This window comes from Schistocerca serialis, chromosome 7 (genome assembly GCF_023864345.2).
Source record: "Schistocerca serialis cubense isolate TAMUIC-IGC-003099 chromosome 7, iqSchSeri2.2, whole genome shotgun sequence".
Lineage (NCBI taxonomy): Eukaryota > Metazoa > Arthropoda > Insecta > Orthoptera > Acrididae > Schistocerca > Schistocerca serialis.
In genome coordinates this window covers 108,651,720-108,679,594 of record NC_064644.1, presented here as the reverse complement: position 1 = coordinate 108,679,594, position 27,875 = coordinate 108,651,720, and the positions used below count along the sequence as shown (strand labels likewise).

General features: G+C 38.4%; 1 protein-coding gene across 2 annotated transcripts in view; it reads left to right on the top strand.

The window, feature by feature from the left end:
- Positions 1-27,875, top strand: part of LOC126412103 (SET and MYND domain-containing protein 4-like) — a 138,903-nt gene that overhangs the window by 5,967 nt on the left and 105,061 nt on the right. For both annotated transcript variants that reach the window (XM_050081533.1, XM_050081532.1), the window contains exon 2: positions 19,405-19,615. In XM_050081533.1, coding sequence (XP_049937490.1) covers positions 19,415-19,615 — 201 coding nt within the window. In that variant the 5' untranslated portion in view covers positions 19,405-19,414. The remainder of the gene's footprint in view (positions 1-19,404; positions 19,616-27,875) is intronic.

Sequence of the window (27,875 nt, the reverse complement as noted above, 5' to 3'; positions counted from 1 at the left end):
TGGATAAGGGACATTCTCTGTCACATTTTCAATGCTTCCCTTCAGAAAGGTGTTGATCCCAGTAGACGTAAGTATGCCATTGTGAAGCCCATGTACAAAAAGGTCATAAAACTGAACTAACTATCAACCTATCTCTTTGCTGACAGCATTCTCTAAAATTCTGGAAAAGCTAATACATGTAAGAATTACTGATCATCTCATGAGGAGTCGAGTTCTCAGCAAGACCCAAATTGGCTTTCAAAATGGCCATTCAACAGAAGATGCAATCTAAGCACTTGCAAATGAAGTCCTAGAAACCATTAATGAAAGTATGCTACCACTTGGCGTCTTCTGTGATTTGTCTAAAGCATTTGTCTGTGTTGATCACCAGATTCTCTTGCAAAAAGCAAAATTATTAGGATTAAGTGGTGCTGCAGGCAATTGGCTACAGTTGTATCTCCAAGATGGAAAACAAAAAATTGTCTTGAATAGCTCAGGTGGAGTATGTGATATTTCCTCACATTCCAAATGGAGTCCTGTTACATGTGGAGTGCCGCAGGGCTCAATTCTTGGGCCACTATTATTCCTGATTTTTATAGATGATATACCATCATGTACAAGCCTGCTGTGTAAATTTACATTATTTCCTGATGATACCACAATTTTTATGAGTAGTAGAACAGATAATAATCTTGAGGAAGCCATTAATTGCAGACTCTCAGACGTGGTTAATTGGTTCAAGGTGAATGGTCTCTCATTAAGTTCCAGTATGACCAGCTTTATTCAGTTCTGTACAAAAACAGAAATGAACTGGTCTTCACATATTATAGATCTCTGTAAGAGGCTTACCTCCACAGTTTATGCTTTACGGGTAGTCACTTCATGTATTGAACCTAACACTGCAAAAGTGGCACACTACAGCTATTTTCACTCACTCGTTGAATAGAGCATTATTTTTTTAAGGAACCAGCCATAAGCAAGGAAAGTGTTCATTGCTCAGAAGTGAGCTTTAGGAGTTATATGTGGATTGCACTTGAGAGACTCATGTAGAAATAGCTTTGAAAAGCTTAAAATATACACAACTACATGCCAATATATCTTTTCTCTCATGTGTTTTGTCTGTAAAAATATAGAGATACATCAACCAAACAGTAATTATCATGAACATAATACACAGAGGAAGAATGACATACACAGCAAGCATAGAAATTTGTTCTTGGTGCAAAAGGGTGTCCCTACACTGGAACAAAACTCTTCAATGCTCTTTCTCCTGAAATAAAGACAGAGACCCATAACAAGAGTAAGTTTAAGAAAGCGCTAAAAATATTTCTGTTACAAAAAGCTTTTTACAGTCTATATGAGTTTTTAAATAAATAAATAAATTGTAAAATTTTAATTATATAATACGAGTTGACACAATGCAACTAAGAATGTTATTTGACTTGAGGTCTGTATCTGTGTGTGCTCTGTGTCTGTTTTCCTATAGTGCTTAAAGAAAATATGAAGGGCTTATTTCAATAGTGGTACAAGTCCATTTTTATTCATTGTGAGGTACAGAGTCCTAAAGTTAAATGAACACTGAAAAATCTGCAGTTGAGATACCAGAAATATCCTAGCATATGGCTTCTTGCTAGAGCTGATCCTTTCTTTCTGTTTTTTTGGATCATTAACTGCAGAAGCATTATAGGCAGAAAAGTGTAGGTAATGGACTTGTACTACTATTGAAATAAACCCACCATATGTATTGTCTTTTTTCTGTATTGATGTCCAAAGTCTTTACTGTATAATTTTTTATATAACTATGTACTCAAATATTTGTTTATGCTATAAGATTATCATACTGTATTTTTTAAAAACTGACTCGTTCTACATGCTTGTGATCCCAACACATTTGGACCTATGGAATACGAAATAAAATCCAATTATTGTGTACAATGACTTATTCAAGAGAAATTGGCAGTGTTTGGTTCTAAAAAAAGGATTCACTATTCCCTAAGTCATTAACCTCAGGGACAAGGAGGTTAAAATTTTTTGTACCAGCTTACTTCATCTCTTTGCAATAGGTATAGATTTTTAATTATAGAGGATCATTCCTATGACTAGTGTTATGCAGATGAGATGCTGAGTTGTGTTCAAAGATACTGTGGTTCTTTATAACCAAAAAATAGTAGAGAACAACTGAACTGAGTAGCAATACTAAAGTTTCACAGTTGGCTAAATAGCAGTGACAGAAGATTCTTGTGTTTTCTGTACTTAGAGTTTTTTTATAGAAGAAGAGTGTTCCTGCACAAAATAATTCTGTATGACACAATAAAAATGTACATAAACAAAATAAGCTGCCTTAGTGACTGTTTGGTCTTCAGTATAACTGCATTCTCAGTGCAAAAGCTGCTGAGCTCAATCTCTTCCCAGTATGTTGAATGTAATGTTTCCAGTTTAGTTCACAGTCAAACAGTAAGTGAACTTCCAGGAACTTGGTGTTTTTATTGCTTTGTAACTGCTGGTTTTTGAATGTCACTGTGCACTGCTCTTGGTGTTTGTGACATGATCTAAAGTGCATTTGTCTTGTTTAGGCTGCCAGAAAGGGAGTTAACAGTAAACTAGTTACAGACTTTTGCTAAAATGTTGTTCGTAATTCTGTATTTGACAGATTTTCAGTTACTGTACTATTACCATCAGCTAACATGTTAAATTAGCATTCAACACTATTCACAGGTGCAGGCAGAACACTAACATACATCAGAACCAATAAAAGACCCAGGATAGAACCTTGTGGGAGTCTGTGATAAATAATACCCCTGTCTGATGTGACAGTTACTCCTGATTTGTAATCCACAGTTTCCAAAATTAAATTTTCTTTATGTTTGTGAGACAGAATTTTATCAGATTACTTAATGGGTTCCCGATGCCACACTGCTGGGCTTTCTCCAATAATAGTTGTTGACCCATCCAATGGAAGGTTTTAGTCAGATCAAGAATGTACCCACTAGTGAACTAGTCTTGTTCAGGGACTCTAAAATACCTTCCAAAAATATGAAGATTACCATCTAGTCAATATATTCTTTGCAAACCAAATTGTCTTTTACTGTATTTAAAATACTGAATATTTCAACATGTTTGTCAATCCTAGCATGTAACAACTTTTCAGATACTTTTGAAAACACTATATGAAGTGAAATTGGCCTGTAAGAGTCTCCCCCTTCCTCTGCAAGAGGCCTTACAGTGGCATATTTCGTCCTTGACATCTTGGTGTATTGCTGAGCTAAGTATATGGGTCAGTACCCTACATATTTCACTAGAGCAATGTTTCAGTAGCTTGCCCAAGGACAATTTTTTAATGACACAATGTTATTCATAAGTTCTCAGTTAGTTATAGGAGATAATATTATTTCACCAAGAGTGTTTGGAGCTTCCTGTTTGAGAATATCCATCTCCTCATGCAGACCAGCTCTACAGCTCATGCTCAGTGACACATAGGAAATGTTAATTGAAGATCTGGGCTATCCTTTCTGTATAACTAATTTCATTATTGCTGTAGTTCAGGAGTAAATGTATTGGTAAGTCAATACAAAAAATTAAGACTCTTGAAAAGTGCTCTGCAAGTTGTGAAATTATCTGCTTTACATTTGTTTCTACTAATAGTTCCAGATGAATAAATACTTTATTCACTTTAGGTGCACTATGTCAGAAGGTAATTCCAGAAGACAACAGGTAGTGGAAAAATAATAGCTAACACACCCATCTTTTGATCAACAATTGGATGTGTGTGTGTGTGTGTGTGGCTGTAAAATGTGATTTATTAGTCTCATTACATACATTGTACAGATCATATGGTCTGTTGTACGAGAGACATGGCCATTTTAGCAAAAATATAATGTGTAATGATTTACAGACATTCTTTTTACACTATTTTAAGAATAATGCCAATAAATACAACACTACAATATTTACTATAAATTAACAGTTAACCAATTTCCTTTGTTGTACACAGACAACACTGCAATATTAGCTATAGATGTTTATTGTTCAAAGGGTCAGACTGTCTTTCATAAATTCTTCAATGGTGTAGTAACATTTCTCTATTAAAATATTTTGGAGTAAACTTTTCAGCAAAACAAGGCTCACTGTTTCTTCCTTTTAATTTGTTACATATTTTTGGCCCCATGTACAGTGGTGTCTGAGCATAAAGCTTTAAGTGATGTGAAGGGATTTTGAAGTTTTCCTTGTGGTGAGTACCATAGCTATGCTTAAAATGAAACTTTTCAAGATTATGTTGATCATTATATACAAAAATCAAAATTTCAAAAATGTACAATGAAATAATTGTTCTTATTTTTAATTTCTTGAACAGTGGACTACATGACTCATTTTTGTGCACAGCACACATGTTTCTAATGATTTTCTTCTGAAGAATTAGTAGCCTTGTTCTGCTCCTAGAGTTTCCCAGAAAATTATCCCAAAACGAATAACAAATTCAAAATAACTGTGGTGGACTGTCTTTCTTGTGTCCACATGAGTGGCACCAGATGAAATAAACATTACAAAAGCTCTTATCAAGGTATAGGCCCAAGAATTTCACATGGCTCACGTCTGTCATCAGTTGATTATTATGGGCTATTTGTACAGGACATATTGCTGACAATTTAGAGACAAATTGCATTATCTGGGTCTTAGTGACATTGAGCTTTAGTCCATTTTTATGGAACCAGGATTCCATTTTCCCCGGAACATTTTCTGTACTATCTGGAATCTCAAACTTCCTGGCAGATTAAAACTGTGTGCTGGACTGAGACTAAAACTCGGTCCCGAGTTCGAGTCTCGGTCTGGCACACAGTTTTAATCTGCCAGGAAGTTTCACATCAGCGCACACTCTGCTGCAGAGTGAAAATCTCAATCTGGAAACATCCCCCAAGGCTGTGGCTAAGCCATGTCTCCGCAATATCCTTTCTTTCAGGAGTGGTAGTTCTGTATGGTTCGCAGGAGAGCTTCTGTCAAGTTTGGAAGGTAGGAGACGAGGTACTGGCAGAAGTAAAGCTGTGAGGACGGGGCATGGGTCATGCTTGGGTAGCTCAGTTGGTAGAGCGATTGCCACCAAAAGGTATAGGTCCCGAGTTCAAGTCTCGGTCCAGCACACAGTTTTAATCTGCCAGGAAGTTTCATATCAGCGCACACTCCGCTGCAGAGTGAAAATCTCATTCTGGTATCTGGAATCTCTTCTATTGTATCATTTGCCATCAGGACTGATGTGTCATCTGTGAACAAGACTGAATGAGCATCAGTGGTAAATGATTTATATACAAGAAGAACAGGTAAGGTCCCAGTATTGAACTCTGTGGAACTCCTTGGGAAATTGTTTTCCATTCGGAGTGGTAGGTAACTGAATTTGAAGTTAAAATAACTCTTTGTTTCTTTTCTGTCAAATAAGAGTTGATCCACTGTAATGCAGTATTTTCGATCCCATAGCTCTTCAATTTGTGAAGTAATAATGAGTGGTTCACTGGATCAAAGGCTTTCATTAGATCACAGAATATTCCTAAGACTTTTGTACCCTGGTCTAGTGATGTGCTTATTTTTTCTGTAAATTCTCTGATGGTATTTATGGTGCTTTTTCCTCTTTGAAAACTGAACTGATTTTTACAAGTAATGTCATTTACTGTAAGGAAGTTTTCTAGTTGTTTTGCCACAAGTTTCTCAAATATTTTAGAAAAAGTAGGAAGGAGAGAGATAGGCCAGTAGTTTCCCATATCTCCTGGTGATCCATTTTTAAGTAATGGCTTAATCTCTGCATATTTCAGGACATCTGAGAAAGATCCATGTTCAAAGGACTGGTTTACAGTAGTAGTCAGTGGGTATGAAATAATATAGTGTACTGCCTTGATTACCATTCAAGGTATTCCATCCAATCCAGCTGAATTTTTGTTCTTTAATAATAATATTGTGTCTTCCACATCTTTCTGAGTGATTTTTCTGAATTTTTTAAAACAAATGTTTTGTATGTCATCTCTATGCTTAATAATCATATTGTCCGGATGGGCTGTCGTGTCTACGTCAGATTTTGCTATATTGGCAAAGAAATCATTGAAGCAGTTTGACATTTGAACATGATTTACAATAATATCACCCTGAAACCTAATTTGAGAAATTTCTTGACTTTTAACATTGACTCCCAACTCTGATTTCACAACAGACCAGACTGCCTTTGTTTTATTTCTTTGTTTTTTTTATGAATATAATATTTGCCAGTTTTTTTGCTGCCAGTATCACTTTTTTGAATATAGTCTTATAGCGCTTAACATAAATTACAAAGTTAGGGTTTCTATTTAGTTTGAGATCATTGTGCAGCTGTCTTTTTCTGGCACTTCAAATTTTTATGCCTGGTGTAATCCAATTCCATTTATTCCTGACTCTCTTTTGATATGATTTTGGGGGAACTGTTTAACTGAAAACCCCCAAAAAAGAATTTAGAAATTTATCAAAATTTTTCTTGCTTGAATCAAAGTGGTCTAAAGGCCAGCTTATAACAATTAACTTATCACAAAAAACTCTAAATTTTCTTTGCTAAAATTGCTTCTCATATAAGATTCAGGTTTTAGTTTCTTTATTTTGAGGAGCTCTATAAACAAAGCTGAGTGATCAGAAATCCCTAGACCTAGGCAAAACTTCTTTGTATCATCAAACTGATAATTTGCTGGTTGCTGAGCGGAAGTTTTCTCTAGTGCACACAGTAAAGTTTAACTTGAAACCAGATTTTTGGATTAAATCGCAAAATTTTTCAATGTCACTGCTTTCAATTAATGTATTTAAGTTGAAGTCTCCTGCAATCACAATCTTTTTCTTTCTTTATTTTTTAAGTTTACCTAGGAGATATTGAAATTTATCTAAGAACAATTTAGCAGCAGAATTCCCAGGAATTCTGTAAATTAATATTATCACAGTATTTAAATCACACAGCTCTACACAACGGCTTTCAAAAATACATTCTTCATTTAGATAACTAAATTCCTCTTTCACCTTAAAGTTTAAGGAAGTATGCAGTAAGATACAGGAGCTACCATGAGATTTGTTTTGTCTACAAAAGCTGCTGGCAAGTTTGAAATTACTTATTTTATTTAGAACATATATCCATTCTCTTGTGAGCCAGTGTTCGTTTAAGCAGACTGCCTTTATGTTTGGCAGTTCAGAATGTATAACTTGCAGCTCATCAATTTTAGAGTAACCTAGAATTGGACATTTTTTTGCTAAACCATTTATATTAATATGCATCAAGACAGAACTTTTGAGTTTGTTCATACTTTGAAGAGCCTCGGTTGTTCCATTATATTTACAGTTTCCATTTTGGATCACCACTTTTGTTTTCTCACCCCTTTTGTAAGTTTTCAGTTTCCCTTGCTCTTAATCATTCTGTGGATGTCTACAATCATTCTGCTGAAAGTCATTGAACCTACCTATTCAAGTTTAGCCCATCCTTTCCCAGACACTAACCACTTACAAATTTATTTGAACCTACAACAATTGCACCCAGCTTTTCGCACTGTTCCTTGATTCCACTGTTTATCATATTTATGTATGTATCAGTTAATTACCTTCTGTGTAAAATTGCAGTAATGACAGTTTTTGAATTTGCAAACACATTTTTTGCTGAGCAGATCAAGTTCTGTGTTTCACTGATTATTTCTTCCTCACTGCTCTTCCAGATGGAATTTGTTCCGACATGAATGAAAACACCTTTGTATTTGTCCTTTTTTCATTTCCATTTTAAGTTTCACTTCATTACGAATTTAGAATTATTTAAAAGTGTCTGTTGATCTGATTCCAGGATGAACATCGATTTCACAGCCTGGAGCTGTAACATTTTTCAGTATGGAGTCGCCAACAACAAGAAAGTCCCTTTTTTCAATCGGTTTCACTGTGGCACTTCCATGTTTGTCCTTTTTATAGGTAACTGTTTCCCATTTATATTTATTTACAGATAGTCCGGTGGGTGGCTTTTCTACACTGTGTGTGTGTGTGTGTGTGTGTGTGTGTGTGTGTGTGTGTGTGTGTGTGTGTGTGTGTGTGAGTATGTAGTTTTGTAGTTTGACAAAGGATGGGACAGGTAGATTAGTTTGTTTATGTATTAATTCCGTTTTAACCATTTACCAAGCTGGACCCCAAGGAACTTAACATCATCAGGGAGTCCTTGCAGCAAGCTGGATTGATGTTTTCAAATGATTTGCTTCCATTTGTTTCTATCTTGGTAGATCTCCTCCCTCATCACAGCATTCCATGTTTTTTCTTTCCTTTCAATGTCTTCTTTAATTTGGTCCTACAGTCTCTTTCTTGGAAGTCCAGCTGGTCTTTGTAATGGCACATTCCTTTCCAAGTAGTGACAGGGAATTTGGTTATGCTGCCTCCTTTTCACATTACCATACCACTAAGTCTTACTGTACTCAGCCTTTAATCCAAGGTGCCCTCCACTGGCAGGTCTCTCCTTATGTGCTTATTTCTGACTGGCCTCTCCTTGTATTTTGTACAGCACACCTATGGAATTCCATCTCACAAGTTTGTAGCTAAGTTCTGTGTCTTTTGATTATGACAGCCCTCCAGGCTGTAGGACATGATAGGCAAAAGGAAATTTTGAATATGGTCTGTTTAGCCCTTAGAGAGACTTTTTATCCCAGACACATCTTTGTACTAGATTGAAGAATTTGAGTCTTTTGATTACCCTGTTGGCACTACCATCACTTGCCACAATACTAACAAGGTATGTGAAATTATCCAGTCTTAGTCTTCTTCTTCTCCTCCAAAAATAGGTTACACAGAGTGGGTGTTCTACTCAGTCACAATGACACTATTTCATCAAGAATCCAGCATGCATGCATGCAGTTGTAAGTGAAGCTTGCTGCCATCTGGTTTTATAATGCAATGCTTTCTGCTGATTGAGCTGTTTAGATCAGTGAGGGACCAGCACTGTTTAATTTTACATAAGCCAATAGCTGATCATATTTGGTCAGTTTTTGATCATTTTTACAGTATATAGAGGGACTTGTCATCTCACCAGATACTGGTACGCATAGTATCGTGGGACCATATCACAGGAGCATTCTACACTACATGATCAAAAGTATCTGGACACCCCCAAAAATATACATTTTTCATATTAGGTGCATTGTGCTGCCACCTACTGCCAGGTACTCCATATCAGCGACCTCAGTAGTCATTAGACATCGTGAGACAGCGGAATGGGGTGCTCCATGGAACTCACGGACTTCGAATGTGGCCAGGTGATTCGGTGTCACTGTGTCTTACATCTGTACACGAGATTTTCACACTCCTAAACATCCCTAGGTTCACTGTTTCCAATGTGATAGTGAATTGGAAATGTGAAGGGACACATACAGCACAAAAGCATACAGGCTGACTTCATCTGTTGACTGACTGAGACCACCGACAGTTGGAGAGGGTTGTAATGTGTAATTGGCAGACATCTATCCACACCAACCCATAAGGAGAGTAAACATTGGATGATTAAACACAGGAAAAATGTTGTGTGGAGTGATGAACCGCAATGCACAATGTGGCAATCCGATGACACCTTTTTGAAAAAAACTTGCATCGGCTGGGAGTAAATGCAAGTTACCTTTTAATCTAGTGTTCTGATGGATGTAAGTCACCATTTTTCCTAATTCTGTTATCATTTCCAATTACATTTATTAAAATATTCGTTAGTGTGCAATGAAAGATTGTGTTTTAAATATTGGTTATCATGACTGTCTAGCCCTGCTCCTTGCAATAATCCTAATGGGTCTTTTTTGGATTCTGGAAGTCTTTAGGGCTGCTCGTAAATTTCCCCAGAATATGAGTCCATATTTTAGAAGTGCATTAAAATATGTGTAACAGGCGGAAATCAAAGCCTATTCATTTACGCATCCTTTTAGAGTCCTTAAAAGATAGCAGCTTGTGTTCAGCTTGGCATTAATGTGTTCAATATGTTTGTCCTGCTTAAGGTCACTTCTAATCCAAATGCCAAAAAATTTTGTTACTTCTTTATTCAAAATGCATCGTTGGTTGATTGTGATATCTGGTTGTTGTTTTGATACTTATGGAAATTTATTGCTACTGTTATTCTGTTGTTATTAAAAGCTGATTCATTTCTGACCATTTACTTAATTGATCTGTAACAGAGTTCACTTCTTGTTGGATATCTAATGCACACCTCTTGCTTGCGCTTACTGAGAAACAAACAAATCCATTCATTTGCTAATCCCCTAATGCCATAGTACTCAAGTTTGTTTAAGAGAGTTCTGTGGTTTACTATGTCAAAAGCTTTATTTAAGTCTAAATATATACCTGCTGTTTTTCATCAGTGGCTTCTAGAATAGTGGGTATGCTCAGTTGATTTCTTACTTTGGAAACCACATTGAGAACTGGCAAATATTCAGTTTTAGTTTATACCAAATGAGGTAGCACAATGATTAACAAACTTACATCTGGGAGTATGAGTGTTCAAACCCACATCTGGTCATCCTGATTTAGGTTTCCCATGACTTCCCTAAACTGCTTAAGGCAAATGCTGGAATAGTTCCTTTGCAAGGGCATGCCAATTTCCGTCTTCCATCCCTACGCCCATTTATGTTCATAAACTTTATTAGCTTATTCCACATAATTTTTTCCAATAGTTTGGAAAACAGTATGTTAACGTAATGGGGTGATAGTTTGTGACTTTAATTTTGTTATCAGCTTTGAATATTGGCATAATTTATTATTTTTGTAGCTTATCAGAGACGATGCCCATCTCTAATGAGCAGTCACGTATATGAGTGAGTGAGTCAATAATGTTTTGGAGGGAGAGCTGTAAGATTCTGTTAGATATGCCATCAATTCCTGCTCAGTATGTTTTTAAATCTGCAAATATAAGACTGTTTCCTCCCTGCTCACATCATCCTCAAACACTGATAATTTCAGCTGTGATCTTGTTTCCTGCTGGCAGCTGAATTCCAATAGAGTTAGTTTTTGTTACATTTTAAGCTATTCCAATGAAGTAGCTGCTGAATGTATTTACTGTTGCACTTATTCTGTAATAACAAGACAATATTGTCATTAGTTTTCTTATTTTTCCCAACATTGCTTTAACTTTATTGTACAATTTTTTGCCTGTTTTATGACCTTTTGTAAAATTTTTGAGAATGCTTTGTAGTGCATGTGCACATCTGCTGTGCAATTATTTTCATTGCAGATTTTTTCTGGCAAGAAGTTCTAATTCCTTTAGTAATCCAGCCATTGCCTCTTCCATTACTTCTCATTTTAACCACTTTCACAGGGCTTCCACATCATTCAAATTGCTTACTTTACCCTGTTCCACAGCATTCTACAGTATGAGATTATGGTATATTTTGGGGTAGCACAACTGCTAGCTCAGTCGCCTTCTTGACCCACAAAAGAGTTATAAGAGTAATCCACTGTGCACAACAAATTGATTCCTGAGGGCCCCTTTTCCAAAAGTCTTTGATATCCTCCAACTCCTCTGTATTTTTATTCTAGAAACATGTAAATATGTGACAAACAATTTAAAAGAGATAAACAAAAGCCTTAACACAAACAGGTCCAGAAATATGTAGAACTCTTTGATAGTTAATCTCTTTGGAATAAAATGACCTGTCTTGTGGGCCCCTACCACCACGGCACAGCACGTCCCCAGGTTAAGGATATGTGGATATGTGCTCTCAACAATCACGTCTTTTGAAACAGCAAAATTAACAACCCTTGTGCCATTATCATTCAAAATGTTATGTAAACTTTCTTTCCCAATTGTAGTCCGGAATGCTTCCTCCTTCCCTATCCTTCAGATATATATCCTTCAGATATGAAGGGTAACTGCGAATACAAAAAATAAGCAGTCTCGGACGGCCGGTGGGGAGCAGGCGATGGCGTGATGAACCATCCCTGTTTCTTCTTCTCTTACTATCAAATCTATTCATCAAGAATCAGCAACATTAATGGGCATGGATCCCTTTGAAGTAAAATAATCCGGAGGTAAACTAGGTTCCCATTCGCCGGGCGGAACCTACTTCGAAGAGATTCAGGCCGAAAGGAACTTTCAGGTTGGGAACATGGAATATTAAAAGTTTGAACAGGCCAGGAATGTGCCAGACATTATTAGATGAATTAGATAGATACAATGTAGACATTACAGCTATTCAAGAAACTCAGTGGCAGGGGGAGGGTAGCATAAAGAGGGGTAACTACATTTTTCTATGGAGGTGCAGAAGTTCACAGTTTCGGAACAGGTTTCGCAGTAGAGAGAAAAGTGCTTCATGCAATCAGAGATATAAGGTTCATTAGTGACAGACTATCAGTTGCAGTGTTGTCCGGCAGGTGGAATAGACTAGTAGTAATTAATGTACACGCACCAACTGAGGACACTGAAGAGGTTGTTAAAGACAGCTTTTATGAAGAACTAGATCAACTGTGGGATGAGTTCTCCTCGTACAATACAAAATTAATCATAGGTGATTTTAATGCGAAGATAGGGAAGGAGGAAGCATTCCGGACTACAATTGGGAAAGAAAGTTTACATAACATTTTGAATGATAATGGCACAAGGGTTGTTAATTTTGCTGTTTCAAAAGACATGATTGTTGAGAGCACATATTTCAAAAGGAAGGACATTCATAAAGCAACTTGGGTCTCTCCGGATGGACACACCCGAAACCAAATTGATCATGTTCTTGTAGATCGGAGATGGCACACTAGTATAGAAAATGTTAGGACTTTCAGGGGAGCAGACTGCGATTCTGATCATTTTCTTGTAGTTGCCAAAGTTCACCAATGGCTATCTACAGCAACATCAAGGTGTCACAATGCAGAACTTGTTAGGTCCGACACTAACAAGCTATATGATGACAACTTTAGAAGAAGGTACATGATAGAAATTTCAAATAGATTTGATGCTCTCAGGACACATGAAGATCAAGATGAGGATGTAAATAAACAGTGGATCACTGTGAGGAATAATATTAAAGAGGCAGCGAAGGTCACAATAGGAACAATTAAGAAGAACAGGGGGAAACCGTGGCTTGATGAGGAATGCAAGAAATTGGTAGAGGAAAGGGGAAAAGCGCGATTAGATTGGGATAGAATGGGAGATAGAAAACAACAGGAGTTCTTGAACATGAGAAGGGAAGTTGGTCGTAGGCTACGGGTAAAGAAGAGGGATTATTTGAACAATCAAATTAAAAAAATGGAAACAAACAGTAAAACAAAAAACATTAGGGAACTTTACCTTGACATAAATGGGTATAGGGAGGGGTTCAAGGCTAGGACAAATGCACTTCGAGGGAATGCTGGGGGAATACTGACAGATCCCAGTGCTATATTAAGTAAATGGAGGGCGTATTTTGAGCATCTATTAAATGTACACCAGGAAGCGGGAATGAGCAGGCATACGAAATACATATAGCAGAACCCCAGATACCTGAGCCAACGTTAAAGGAAGTAAGAGATGCAATCAACTAATTGAAAATAAAGCACCAGGATCAGATTGCATAACTGCAGAATTAGTTAAAAATGGGGGACAGAAATTGATGGAAGTAGTTCACAAAGTGATAACTATAAGTATGGAACTCAGAGATGATACCTGAAGAGTGGCAGGAGTCGATTCTGATCCCAATTTTTAAGAAGGGCAACAAAATGGATTGTAGTAATTGTAGAGGGATATCGCCATTACCAGTATGTTCCAAAATTTTCTCGAATATTCTGCAAAGCAGGCTTACACCATATGTAGATGAAATTGTGGAGGATTACCAAGCTGGATTTTGGAGGAGCAGATCAACTATAGACCAAATATTCACCCTGCTTCAAATTTTGGAAAAGAAATGGGAATACAATAAACCAGTTCATCATCTTATCATAGATTTAAAAAAAAAGTATATGATTCAGTATTGCAATCAAAATTTTACAGAATTCTTTCGGAACTTGGAATAACAAAGAAGTATGTTAGACTTATAGAAGCGAGTTTGAAAAACACAAAAGGTAGAGTATGTGTGGGGAAATTGGAGTCAGAAGAATTTGTAATAAAGAACGGACTTAAGCAGGGAGATGCTCTGTCTCCTCTACTTTTTAATTTAGTCCTAGAATATATTGTATGAATGGCAGCAGATAATTCAGAGGGTGTGGAGTTAAATGGAAATATTAAGATATTAGGGTATGCAGATGATCTAAACATCATTAACGATAGGAAAGAATCTGTAACAGCAAATGCGAATGCATTAATGAAGGCTAGTGAAGATGTAGGTCTAAGGATAAGTGAAGACAAAACTAAATACCTGGTTACTACTAGTATGCCAACAGCAGTAGATCAGGAAATGTTAAGAGTTGGAGACATGCAGTTTGAAAAAGTGAACACGTTTAAGTATCTAGGCGTGGACATCACTTCGAGAAATGAGATTGAATCCGAACTGAAGAAGAGATTACGGGCAGGAAATGCGTGCTGCTTCTTACTGAATAGATTACTTTCATCACAGATATTGTCTAGGAATTTAAAGATTAGAATATACAAAACTATTATTCTACCAGTTATGCTGTATGGGTGTGAGACTTGGTCTCGCACTGTGCAAAATGAAAAGCTATTTCAAGTATTTGAAAACAAAATTTTGAGGAAACTTTTCAGAGCAAAAAGGGATGACATTAGTGGAGAGTGGCGAAAACTGCATAACGAAGAGGTTCACGAACTCTATTCAAGCCCTGACATAATCAGTATTATTAAATCAGGTAGGCTGCGATGGGCGGGTCACGTAGCTCGAATGGATGAGGACAGGGCAGTGTGCAGAGTACTGGTAGGGCACTTACAGGGAAAACATTCTGTGGAGAGACCGAGGCATAGATGGGAGGACAATGTGAAGGCTGATTTGAGGAGCCTAGATATTGAAGGTGAATGGAAAGAAATAGCCCAAGACAGGGACAGATGGCGAAAATACGTTGCTGCGGTAATGGGCTCTCGAGTCCGATATGACCAGTGAGTGAGTGAGTGAGTGAGTGGAATAAAATGACACATCATTGCAATTTTGCATGGCAGCATAGGCCACTGTTTTCACAACAGATCTTGGTGTGAATTTTCTAGCAGATGACAGTGCAGTAGTCAGTGAAGTAAGATTGTCATTGAGTGATACTAGAAGTACGAAAACATGATGGAGGTGCAATTGCAATGGCATAATGTGTATGGAATTCAGCCACCAACATGTATAACACTTTATTGTATTCAACATAAATTTGAAGCCAGTGGTACTGTTCAAGAAGTGCATAAGGAAAGGTTTGGCCGACCAAAAACATCAACAAGTCCAGCTTCCAGTACTGCTGTGTTGCAATATTTTACTAGATTACCTCAAAAATCAGTGAAGCTGGGTGCATGTGACAGTGGGGTTAGCCAATCAAGCATATGGCCATACTGAGGGCTGCAGAGTGTATGGCGTGCATTCCAAGGTTGCTGCACACTACGAACGAGGGTGACCCAGATTGAAGGATGGAGTACTATGGGTCATTTGAAGTGATGTTTTGCTAGGGTGTATGGTTTGCAAGGACAGTTATCTGGTCTGATGAGGTACAATTCAAATTGAAATGTGCTGTAAACCACTACAACTGCGCATACTGGGCTCCTGAAAATCCTCATGTTCAAGTGAGCAAAAATGTTTATCTACCAGGTGTAAATGTCTGGTGTGGACTGTCATTGTGGTTTGATTGGCCATTCTTCTTTGAAGGTACTGTAACTGGTGAGGTGTATCTTCATATGCTGCAAACATTGATTTTACCTGCCATCTGAGAGGTGTTTGAAATGAAAGATTTTACCAACAACAAGATGGTGCCCTGCCTCAGAGATGTCAGAGCCTATTTGGATGAAAAGCTACCTGGATGATGGATAGGTTGAAGAGGAACTGTTGAGTACCCACCATCATCTTCAGACCTTGCACCTTTTGACTTCTACCTAGGGGGACCTTGAAAACTGAAGTTTATCAAAAGAAGCCAGCTACACTGGATGAGTTACAAGAAACCATTGAGGCATCCTGTGTGGCTAAGACACCAACAACACTGACAGCCCCAGTTCAGTCAACAGTTCACTGGCATTGGTGTTGTTTGGCTGCTAATGGGGCAAGATGTATAATGGTATATAATTTTGTTCCATTAATATTGACTATCAAAGAGTGTTTACATTTTTCTGGACCTCTCTGTATACACAAATAATACAAGGCAAAAAGACGAATTTCATGTCCAGTCTGTAATAATATCAGCCTTTAAAACCTTCACTACAAATAGTTCTATAGGAATGTAGAATGGTTTGACATACAAAATAAAAGGTGTTTCCTCATTGTCCTTGTTTTATAAATCCCTAAGGACATTTTTATTAGATCACTTCTTCTATTCAGCTGCAGAACTTTTAGACCATGTGAAGTACAGCAGACTTGAAAGAAAGAATGTGCAAAAACTGCAACTGCTCCTAAAGTAAGAACAGAATTAATTTATTGGACTATTACAATATATTTTTATATTATATGTAATGTGTGTGTGTGTGTGTTTGTGTTTGTGTGTGGGTAGGTGCACGCGCGTGTGTGTAAGTGGGTGTGCATGCTTGCATTCCAGACTGCATGTTCATGTGCAAATGACATTGCCGCAATCGGAAGAAATTTTCTGGATGAATGAAGAACAGATCAAATACTTTTCAGAAGTTGAGAAAGACTGCCTATTTATGATTGCCTTGACACATGGCTTTCAGGATGCTGGTTGGCATGAAGGAGGTCATTCAGTTTTAGATACGTAATTACATTTTAGCTAAGAATAACTTCTCAGATTCTACAACAGATGGATATCAATAATACTGCACAAAATTTTCATGGGTCACTTCTGCTACTATTCTTGTATATGGAAGTGACCTATGCTTTCTTCCAGATATTGGACACAGTTTTTAGTTCAAGGTATCTACAGTATATTGTAGTTAAAAGAGGTGTTAACTCAGTTGCAAATTCTGCACATAATTTGATAGGGATTCCATTGGGCTCTGGAGTATTGTTTCATTTTTGTGATTTCAGCTGTTTCCCAACACTGCCGGTACCTGTATTGCTCATCTTTGTAGTGATGTGGGATTTAAGCTTTGGCAGTATTGATCCTCCTTTGTAAATAAACATTTGAAAACAGATTTTAGCATTTTTTTTTTGTTTTGCTTTCAATTCCTTTGTCATCCTTGAGAGTTTGGACAACTTTGGTGCCACTGATAGCCTTTCCTTGTGATCAGGGTTTCTTTGGGTATTCTGAGGAGTCTTTAAGCAATATTAGCCTACGGTAATTGTTGAAAACTTCACACTTTGCCCTTTTGACAGCTAAATGCCTTTCATTCAGCATCTCTGTATCTGTAGACCTATGCTCTGTTTTATATTTACTAAGCAGCAATTGCTGTTTACTTAGAAGCTTCCATGTAGAGCATGTACATTATGGAGGGTCCCTCCATCATAAACACTTCGATTGATCACATATTTATTCAGACTTGGTCAACTGTCCTTCCAAATTTTAGTCACAGTCCCTCTAAATGATCCTGCCAAGACTTATATGTTTCACATTCATCCTTGAGACACAACACTACTGCCTATTTTCCATTTAACTGAACATGTAGATCCTTCTACGTGTCTTTGACAATATAATGTGAGTGGATAGATATAAAAATCTACTCACCCAGTTGCAGCAGGAGAAAACATGCACACACAAAAAGGTTTAACTTATGCAAGCTTTCAGAGCTAGTGGCTCCTTCTTCCAGCAGAAGAGGTGAAGAGGAAGGAAGAGGGGTGAAGAAAAATGACTGCAGAGATTTAGGAAAAGAGGTACAGTTCAGAAATGTCACCCAGAATACTGAGTCAGGAGAGACTTACCTGGTGGGATGAGAAGGAAAGGCTTTCCTTCTCATCCCACCAGGTAAGTCTCTCCTGACTCAGTATTCTGGGTGACATTTCTGAACTGAAAGGCTTTCCTTCTCATCCTATCTGGTAAGTCTCCAAAAAAATGTTCAAATGTGTGTGAATTCCTAAGGGACCAAACTGCTGAGGTCATCAGTCCCGAGACTTACACACTGCTTAAACTAATTTGTGCTAAGAACAACACACTCACCCATGCACGAGGGAGGACTCGAACCTCCGGCGGAAGGGACCGTGCGATCTGTGACATAGCGCCTCTAACTGCTGCCACTCTGCGCAGTGCTAAATCTCCCCTGACCTGGGTTTCTGGGTGACTTTTCTGAACTGCACCCCTTTTCCCGAACCTCTCTAGTCCTTTTCCTTCACTCTTCTTCCTTCCCCTTCAACTCTTCTGCCAGAAGAAGGATCCACTGGCTCAAGCTTGCATAAGTTAAAACTTGTGTGTGTGTGTGTGTGTGTGTGTGTGTGTGTGTGTGTGTTGTGTGTGTGTGTGCATTCTCTGGCTGCCACTTGGTGAGTAGATTTTTTTTTACCTATCCAATTATATTATACTGTCAAAAATGGATTATTTTCGTTTCTGCTTGTTTTAGTTGTCATTTGTGTTTTGGAAACAATTGTTGTTAGAACTGCCTTGTGGTCAGTGATATCAGACATCCTCAGAGAGGTCAGGCCAATTTATGCCATTAGAACTAATATATTTCTGCCATAAGTCAGCATCTGTGCTACCTGTTCTATTAATAAGTTTTCAGAGAGGTAATTAAGAACTGTTTTGCAGGATGTCTTGTCACATGCACCACTGACAAAACTGTAATGATCCTGATCAGCTGCTGAATGGCTTAAATTCTTTTCCAATAATGAAGGCATGATAGGGGTAAACATGTATTAGTGAGCTGACTTTTCCTCTAAAGTTTTCCAGGTACATCAGGGAGTGAATCTGGTGGCTGACAGATTATAAGTTTATGCCCAACCTGATACTGAGTCTTGCCCAAACATTCTCACATGCAGCTTCAATTTCTGCCTCAGTGGATTTGAGTTCCTTCTGTACTGCAATGAAAATACCACCTCCACCTCTCTGTAGCCTCTTCCTTTGATACACTCTTAGATTTATTCCAAAAATCTCACTACAATCAGTTTCAGGTTTCTACCATCTTACTATACCTAGTAGTATGTGAGCTTCATTGCTTTGTTGATACATCTCAACAAGACAACAAAAAATTAAAGTTTTGCATGTGAAGTCACTTATAGTTGAGTAACATACAAAAGGAAGCTTCATCTTATGGTGGCTCTCAAACAAAACATTATATGTACAATGTAAGTATTCCATAACATAAATTCCTGCACTTTAAAGTACATGTATGGTGCAAAGTGCATATATTTGTGTGTGTGTGTGTGTGTGTGTGTTTGTGTGTGTGTGTGTGTGTGTGTGTGTGTGTGTGTGTGTGTATAATTAGCGTCAGGCACACTGATGAGTTATTCCTTTTTGAAAAATTATTTGTAGGTTCTTCAGTATGGCAGCAAATAATGTTAGTATTGATCCAGAATTCACCAGGATATGCTCTGAAGCAACACTGCAGTCAAAGAGGGAAGGTTTTTTCCTTGTTTATGCAGAATCTGTTGAAGACCAGCTTGGAGAAAAATGGATTCACAAGACATTTTCAAAGCTCAGCACAGATGAAGAAAGAATATCAATTTGCTACTCAGACCCACAGGTATAAATAAAAAGCCATGGCATGAAATTATCAGTTTAAAAAAAAATGTGTACCATAATTTTTATAGTGTGCCAAATACTATTGTTTTGTTAGCATCCTGCTTTTTGTGATAATGCTTTAACATTAAAATAGATTGCAATCAACCTTCATTTACAAACTGAGCAAATTGAACTTTGTAGGTGAATCACATAAAATATCCAACTGGCTCTTTTCTGTATACTGAAACATTAATTTGGAAATTCACATTTATACTCAATAATGAAAATGAGTTATCACAAGTAATATGAAGTAGTTTTTGGAGCAGGAAATATTTCATTCAGGAACTGAGGATCACTTAACAAAACTCAAAATTTTATACAAAAAGTATTTTTTAGTGTACTCAATATTGCTGATTCAAAAAAATTTCAAAAATATAATTCAGCTTATTCCATAGAAAGGGGTTAATGAAGGAATTATTGAAGTTCATCACTAATGGGCTTTCTTGAGAAAAAGTTTGCAAATTACACATTTTTACAAAACTCAGCATACCAACTTTTTCATGCATGTTTCTTCTTTTATTAAGCTAGATGTTTTAAATTCAATGAGCTCTTCAGTATTACAATCTGTGGACAATATCAGAATAAGAAGCTTACAATGTATTAGGAGAATTATATTTTTCTTGTAATTTAACACATGAACAGAAGTTTTCACAGTAACAAAATCCATTTCTCACATCTTAAACCAATTATGAAACTCATAGTCATATATTTAAATGATGACTGAAGAAACATTACATATTTTAATACAATTTAGTATTTTATACATCCTCAGCAACTGTAGTTGTATATAACAAAATAATAAGAAACTAGTTGCATGAAAGAAATTTAATTTCTTTACTGGATTCAGACACTTACTGCCCTTCTTCAGAAAGTTATACCTATAGAATTATTTGTGTATGTCAACAATAAGGTGATACAGCAAAATTTCATGGTCATACGGTTCACAGTGTCTGTACAAAAATCATACAAATAAGTAAAACAACAAGTGGAGACATCATGCCAGTACAGGAGCTAATCAGCTGATTAATTGTAAGCAGCTCATATTAAAGTACCAGAAACTGTTAAAAACGCATTTTGAAAAAAATTGTGGTTGTTGTGTTCTGTTAAGGAGGTATCTGCACTAGCAGAGGAGAAATGTGGAAAACACAAGTTCAAAAACAATTTATTGGACTCACTAAAATGAAACAATAATACAATCTCCAAAAGAACAACAGACTCAATCCCAACTGCGGATCATCACAAATATAAAATAACAAATAATAATAGAAAAGACCCTTCTCTTCACAGGGAGAGATCACAATAAAACAATTCTACAATGTCAAGATGTCTGTCAACTAATCCAAGTCCATCTGAAAGAGATTGGCCAGCTAGAAGAGGTGTGGCCAGCTAGAAGAGGTGTCTGGCCTTGTCTTTCAGGGTGGCAGCTCTGTATACCTCCAAGCAGTGCATTGAACTGCTCTTTGCCGGCAGTGTGCCACCCTATAAATCCTGTTTGGTGGATGTACCTGCGAGAACCATTTGTGATCATGTATCTGGCGTATCAAATTAGTTTCTGGGCTAACTGCGACCTCTGGTGAAGCTGTTCTGCAGGTTTCATGAACAGGTAGTGATGCCTGGGGTCTTTGGTTGAGACCTGGTGTTGTGTTGTGTTGTGCTGTGGCTGCCGGTAAATATTTGTGTTGACAACACAGACGATGTAGATTTTCCTGGTGAATATACACACTGTGATGCAGGCATCCCATGTCTGTTGGACATGAAGTGGGGTGCTATTGCAGTAGGTGGTACTACGTATGAAGTGGGCGGCCACAGCAGACCTCCCCCCCCCCCCCCTCCTCCCTCCCCCCTCCGCGAGGTGAGTGGAAGGCTCTTCTTGATGTCAGGCTCTGGGTCTGTCGGCAACAGGAGACCATGCATGGTTGCAGGTGCAGGATCCACCTCCGTGGGCATAGGGACCTCTGCCAGAGGGTCTGCCTGGAGTGTGATTGGCAGCAGTAGTGGAGGTGGCAGTCAGGCAGGGAGAGGAGCACTGTCATTCCCAAGGGCCGACAGCTATGGAGACTGCAGAGGAGCCACCTGCAGACCTCACTACTTTGGATGCCTCCAACTCCGTGGTGGATGAGATGAACCCACTGCCGCCAATTTCCTTCGTGCAATCAGTTTTTCCACACGTGATGGCAGTGATCACTGTGATTGTGCAGTTGAATGACACTCGTCTCCCTTTTCAAGTGGATACGGGATCCTCCGCTACCACTATCAATGGGGATTCCCACCGTAAGTTGGATTCACCACTGCTTCATCCGTTTTGTACTTCCCTGAAGAGCTACAGCAGCGACCTCATCTGACTGCAGGGGTGGTTGTTGGCTCAGGTCCAGAACCTCACTCATGATGTCACAGCCTGGGTTTTGGTCCTCGCTGCCCCCAAGGCCACCAACTTATTGGGAATGGATCTTTTTCCCTTACTGGGCCTCGAGACACATGACATGGGCCCAGCTGTCCAGTCGTTGTTGGCAGACAATCACTTGCAGCAGCTTCTGGATGACTTACTAGACGTGTCCTCTGCCACACCTCTGGAGGTCTCTGGGTTTGAAGCCGATATCGAACTCCTCCCCTCAGCAGTCCCTTAGTTCCACAAGTGCTGCTCGGTACCATTCACCCGCATCCTAACCCTGGTCCACCATAGCCGTTGGGCTACACCCATCATGGTCCTTGAGAAGCTGAACAGAATTTTAAGGCCACTGTCAACACTCAATCGGTTATTGACTCCTATTGCTCCCTTGTCACCACTGAAGTATCGACATTAGCAGAACAGATATGCGGAAAACATAAGTCCAAAAACAATTTATTGCTCTCACCAAAATGAAACAATAATACAATCTCCAAAAGAACAACAGACTAGATCCCAACTGCAGATTGTCATAAATATAAAATAACAAATAATAATAGAAAATACCCATCCCTTCACAGGGAGAGATCATACTAAAACAATTCTACAATGTCAAGACATTTGTCGACTATACCAAGTCCATCTCCAGGAGATCGGCCAGCTAGAAGAGGTGTCTGGCTGAGGCTGCCAGTGTTGTAGCCCTGTATACTTCCAAGCGGTGCGTCGAACTGCTCTTTGCTGGCAGTGCGCCGCCCTATAAATCCCGTTTGGTGGATGTAACTGCCAGATCACGTGACTGGCATATCAAAGTAGTTTCTGGGCTAGCTGTGACCTCTGGTGAAGCTGTTCTGCAGGCTCCACGAATGGGTAGCGATCCCTGACAGCTGTTGGTGGAGACTTGGTGTTGTGTGGTGTTGCGGCAGCTGGTAAATATTTGTGCTGACAACACAGATGACGTAGGCTTTCCTGGTGAATATATGCCCTGTGATGCAGACATCCCATGTTGGTTGGACATGAAGTGGGGTGCTGATAGTAGGTGCTACGATGTATGAGGTGGGCAGCCGCAGTAGTTGGTTGGGTTGGTTTTGGGGAAGGAGACCAGACAGCGAGGTCATCGGTCTCATCGGATTAGGGAAGGATGGGGAAGGAAGTCGGCCGTGCCCTTTCAGAGGAACCATCCTGGCAGTTGCCTGGAGTGATTTAGGGAAATCACGGAAAACCTAAATCAGGATGGCCGGATGCAGGATTGAACCGTCGTCCTCCCGAATGCGAGTCCAGTGTGCCACAGTAGTTAACATGGTCCTCATATTGCGGAATTGGAGGCATCCGTGGCAGTTGATGAAATCTTTCAGGTTTTTACATTTATTCATAAAAAATCTGTACCAAACAATTTTGCCCTAGTACTGATAACACTGAGCCAAGGATGAACTAAAAACTCAGCTAGACTGATGAACATTGCACATGCAGTTGCAGCCATGGTCATTTATTTAATGTTTGGCAATCTTAATTGTGTTTGTCTTTGTTTGGCTTTACACTATTATGCAGCATCATAAATTGAGTAATATCACTGAGATTTCATGTTAAAATTTACTTGATGATTTAGAAGAACAGAGATAGTTCTTGGCATCTGGGTACAGCCTTTTATTCATTACAGACTTCTCCTGAATTTCTAGCAGTCACTGTCTGTGTCTTCACTAAACATCAGACTTAAGACTGCCACCATGAAAAGAAATATGCAGCTTTAGCAGTCACTATATTATCTTGGATTTGCTTAGTTGTCATTCTCTCCATATAAAATTGTGCTGTTTCGTTGGCACAGCTATACTTTTGGTGCTGATTTGCAATCAAGATGGATACTCACCTTTACAGAACAGTGCTAAAATAATGTCTTCAATCTTTTTCTGTTGTGTTCAAAGAAGCCAGCCTAACACCATGACACTCAGATTCCATCATGGATTCTCATCACATAAGCGTGGCAGCAGCTAACATGCCAGTCATGGGTCCCCAATTCCCATAAGGACATCCCATCCTCTCGATGCACAGTGAAAGCACAATAATAGCTCACCATTTGCCTGTGAAAAAAAACCCAATGATGGCTTGCTGATTCTGAATTCACTTACAACAGAGCTGTTGTAGCACACTCAGAAAATAAAATGTTCTCTGTTTGAAGAGGTGGAAAGAGAATGAAATGTCAAGGGCAAAAAATATGCTCTCCGGAAATGGGGCCTTCTCAAAGTCTATGACATCTAGCACAGTAAAGTTACAAACTGGAGAGACTAGGATTACCTTGGTGTAGTCCTAGCCTGCCAAAAGCTGATTCTACTGGCCAATATGAGGATGGTTTTGGAAAGTTTCCCACATTCATCTAGTTATATATTGGTCCTTGGCTACAGTTTATCTAACCAACTGAAAAAAGTAGCTTTTAAAACACTTTTTGTTCACCTAAAAAATAGAAATTATGAAAGTACTATAATAAATCCATTAATGTGAACAGGTGTGAAGTTTAATAAGCAAGAAAAGTTTTATGGAGGGCATAAACCTTTTTTTAAAAGTCTATTCCTTGTTTCTCCACTTCGAGAAATATTAATATGGCATTTTTGTATATTTCCAGCATGATTTTCTCATGTTTCACATTTCAGATTTTTAATTTTCAATCTTGACCTAACATCATAGGAGTATGAATAAATGTTGTGACTGTTATTTAGATCTATTTCATAACTCATTGGATAACATGTATTTAATCATATGAGGATGTAAGTTCAGATTGTGGCATATTAATAAGATAACGTTTAGGTATGAAAGTAATCTACCTTAAAAATATTAAGTAGATAACTATTTGGCTTTTGACATGCAATGAGTTCTGTGTACTTCCTGCCAAATTTAGTTATTGGAGAATGACATGTTTTCATACCACCATATCAGTTATTTCAAAATGGGGAAATTTTGATATTACTCCCTCGTGGCAAAATTTCTGCATATTCCCATGATTACAATAATAATTTTTATCAATATTTCCCTTTTCTGACAAAATTACAAAACTTTTCAAATTTACATTTCATGCTTCGTAATTAAACAGTTTTTTCCCTTATTTACTTTGACCATTAATATTCACTCAAAAGAACTAGAATATTAATTAGTACAATCTTCTTTCCAGAAAATACAACTATTCAAAATTTGACAACTTTATATGAAAACTACATGAATTATGTGATGTTAATGACACAGTGTTTTATATGTCCCTATTATTATTATTTGACTTACAATTAGTCAACCATTTCATTTATAGAATGATGAGTACAACAAAAAGAAAAATTACAGAGAAATAAGAAAATTGAAAAATGATAATGCAGTACTATGAGGCAATTTAAGGACTGAAAGATTTACTATGAAAACTGTTATACACTACTGGCCATTAAAATTACTACACCATGAAGATGACATGTTACAGACGCGAAATTTAATCGACAGGAAGAAAATGCTGTGATATGCAAATGATTAGCTTTCAAAGCATTCGCACAAGCTTGGCACCGGTGGCGACACCTACAACGTGCTGACATGAGGAAAGTTTCCAACCGATTTCTCATATACAAACAGCAGTTGACCGGTGTTGCCTGGTGAAACGTTGTTGTGATGCCTCGCGTAAGGAGGAGAAATGCGTACCATCACATTTCTGACTTTGATAAAGGTCGGATTGTAGCCCATCGTGATTGCAGTTTATTGTATCACGACATTGCTGCTCGCATTGGTCGAGGTCCAATGACTGTTAGCAGAATATGAAATTGGTGGGTTCAGGAAGGTAATACGGAAAGCCGTGCTGGATCCCAATGGCCTCGTATCACTAGCAATCGTGATGACAGGCATCTTATCCGCATGGCTGTAACCAATTGTGCAGCCATGTCTCGACCCCCGAGTCAACAGATGGGGACGTTTGCAAGACAACAACCATCTGCAAGAACATTTTGATGACGTTTGCAGCAGCATGGACTATCAGCTCGGAGACCATGGCTGTGGTTACCATTGATGCTGCATCACAGACAGGAGTGCCTGTGATGGTGTACTCAACGGCGAACCTGGGTGCATGAATGGCAAAACTTCATTTTTTCGGATGAATCCAGGTTCTGTTTACAGCATCATGATGGTCGCACCCATGTTTGGTGACATCGCGGTGAACGAACATTGGAAGCGTGTATTCAGCATCGCCATACTGGCATATCACCCGGCGTTATGGTATGAGGTGCCATTGGTTACACGTCTCGCTCACCTCTTGTTCGCATTGACGGCACTTTGAGCAGTGGATGTTACATTTCAGATGTGTTACAACCCGTGGCTCTACCCTTCATTCGATCCCTGCAAAACCCTACATTTCAGCAGGATAATGCACGACCTCATGTTGCAGGTCTTGTACGGGCCTTTCAGGATTCTGAAAATGTTCCGACTGCTGGCCTGGCCAGCACACTCTCCAGATCTTTCACCAATTGAAAACGTCTGGTCAATGGTGGCCGAGCAACTGGTTCATCACAATACGCCAATCACTACTCTTGATGAACTGTGGTATTGTGTTGAAGCTGCATGGGCAGCTGTACCTGTACATGCCATCCAAGCTCTGTTTGACTCAATGCCCAGTCTTATCAAGGCCGTTATTACAGCCAGAGGTGGTTGTTCTGGGTACTGATTTCTCAGGATCTATGCACCCAAATTGCATGAAAATGTAATCATATGTCAATTCTAGTATAATATATTTGTCCAATGAATACCCATTTATCATCTGCATTTCTTCTTGCTGTAGCAATTTTAATGGCTAGTATTGTATGTAAGTGTATCATGTTCTATATAAGTTGTGCATTATATTTTATGATATATGGATTTGGCTCTGTTACAACACAAAACTCAATCCTGTATCTATACTCTATGACCACTGTGAAGTGTATGGCATAGGGTACTTCTCACTGTACCAGTTATAGGGATTCTTCCAATTCCATTCACATATGGAGAACGATAAAAATGATTGCTTAATCTCTCAGTGCTCACTGTATTTAGTCTAATCTTGTCTTCATGATCTCTACACAAAGAGGCTTCTAGTGTATTCTTAGATTCCTCTTTTAAATCTGGTTCCTGAAACTTTGTAAGTCAGGCACCTACCAGTTCAGTTTCTAAGCATCTTCATCCCTCTTTCCCACGGGTTAAACAAACCCTGCTCTTCATTGTATATATTCAATATCCCTTGTAAGTCCTATTTGGTATGGATCCTACATGCTTCAATAGTATACTAGGATGGATTGTGTGAGTATTTTGTGAGTGATTTCCTTTGTAGGCTCCCTCATATTTTACCAACAAATTAAAATCTGCCAATTGCTTTCCTACAACTAAGCCTGTATGATCATTCCATTTTATATTTGTTACTACCTCGATTAGACATTGAAAATCTATTTTTAAAAAATGTAAAACAATTTTTTTTTCTATTTCTTAAATTTTGACTTTGCGACTGGATCAAGCCGTTTCTTTCTTGTCTATATGTGCATAGCTGTAGCAGTTGGCAGTTATTCCAAATATTTGACGCCAGTTTGAACTGCTTCTTTGCTGTAGGCTGGCTGATCTTTTTGTCTTCTTCCTTTGACTGTGTAAATCACCAAATTCTTTTACTAAAAGCTGGTGCAGCAGGGAAATGGCTCGATTCATATCTGTCAAACAGGAAACAAAAAGTTGTAGTAGATAGTCAAGATGGTGTCCCAGTATCTTCAGAATGGGGTACCATCACATGTAGAGTGCTGCAGGGCTCAGTTCTGGGCTCCCTACTTTTTATTATATTTGTAAATGATCTTCCTCTCTCTATGGAATATTG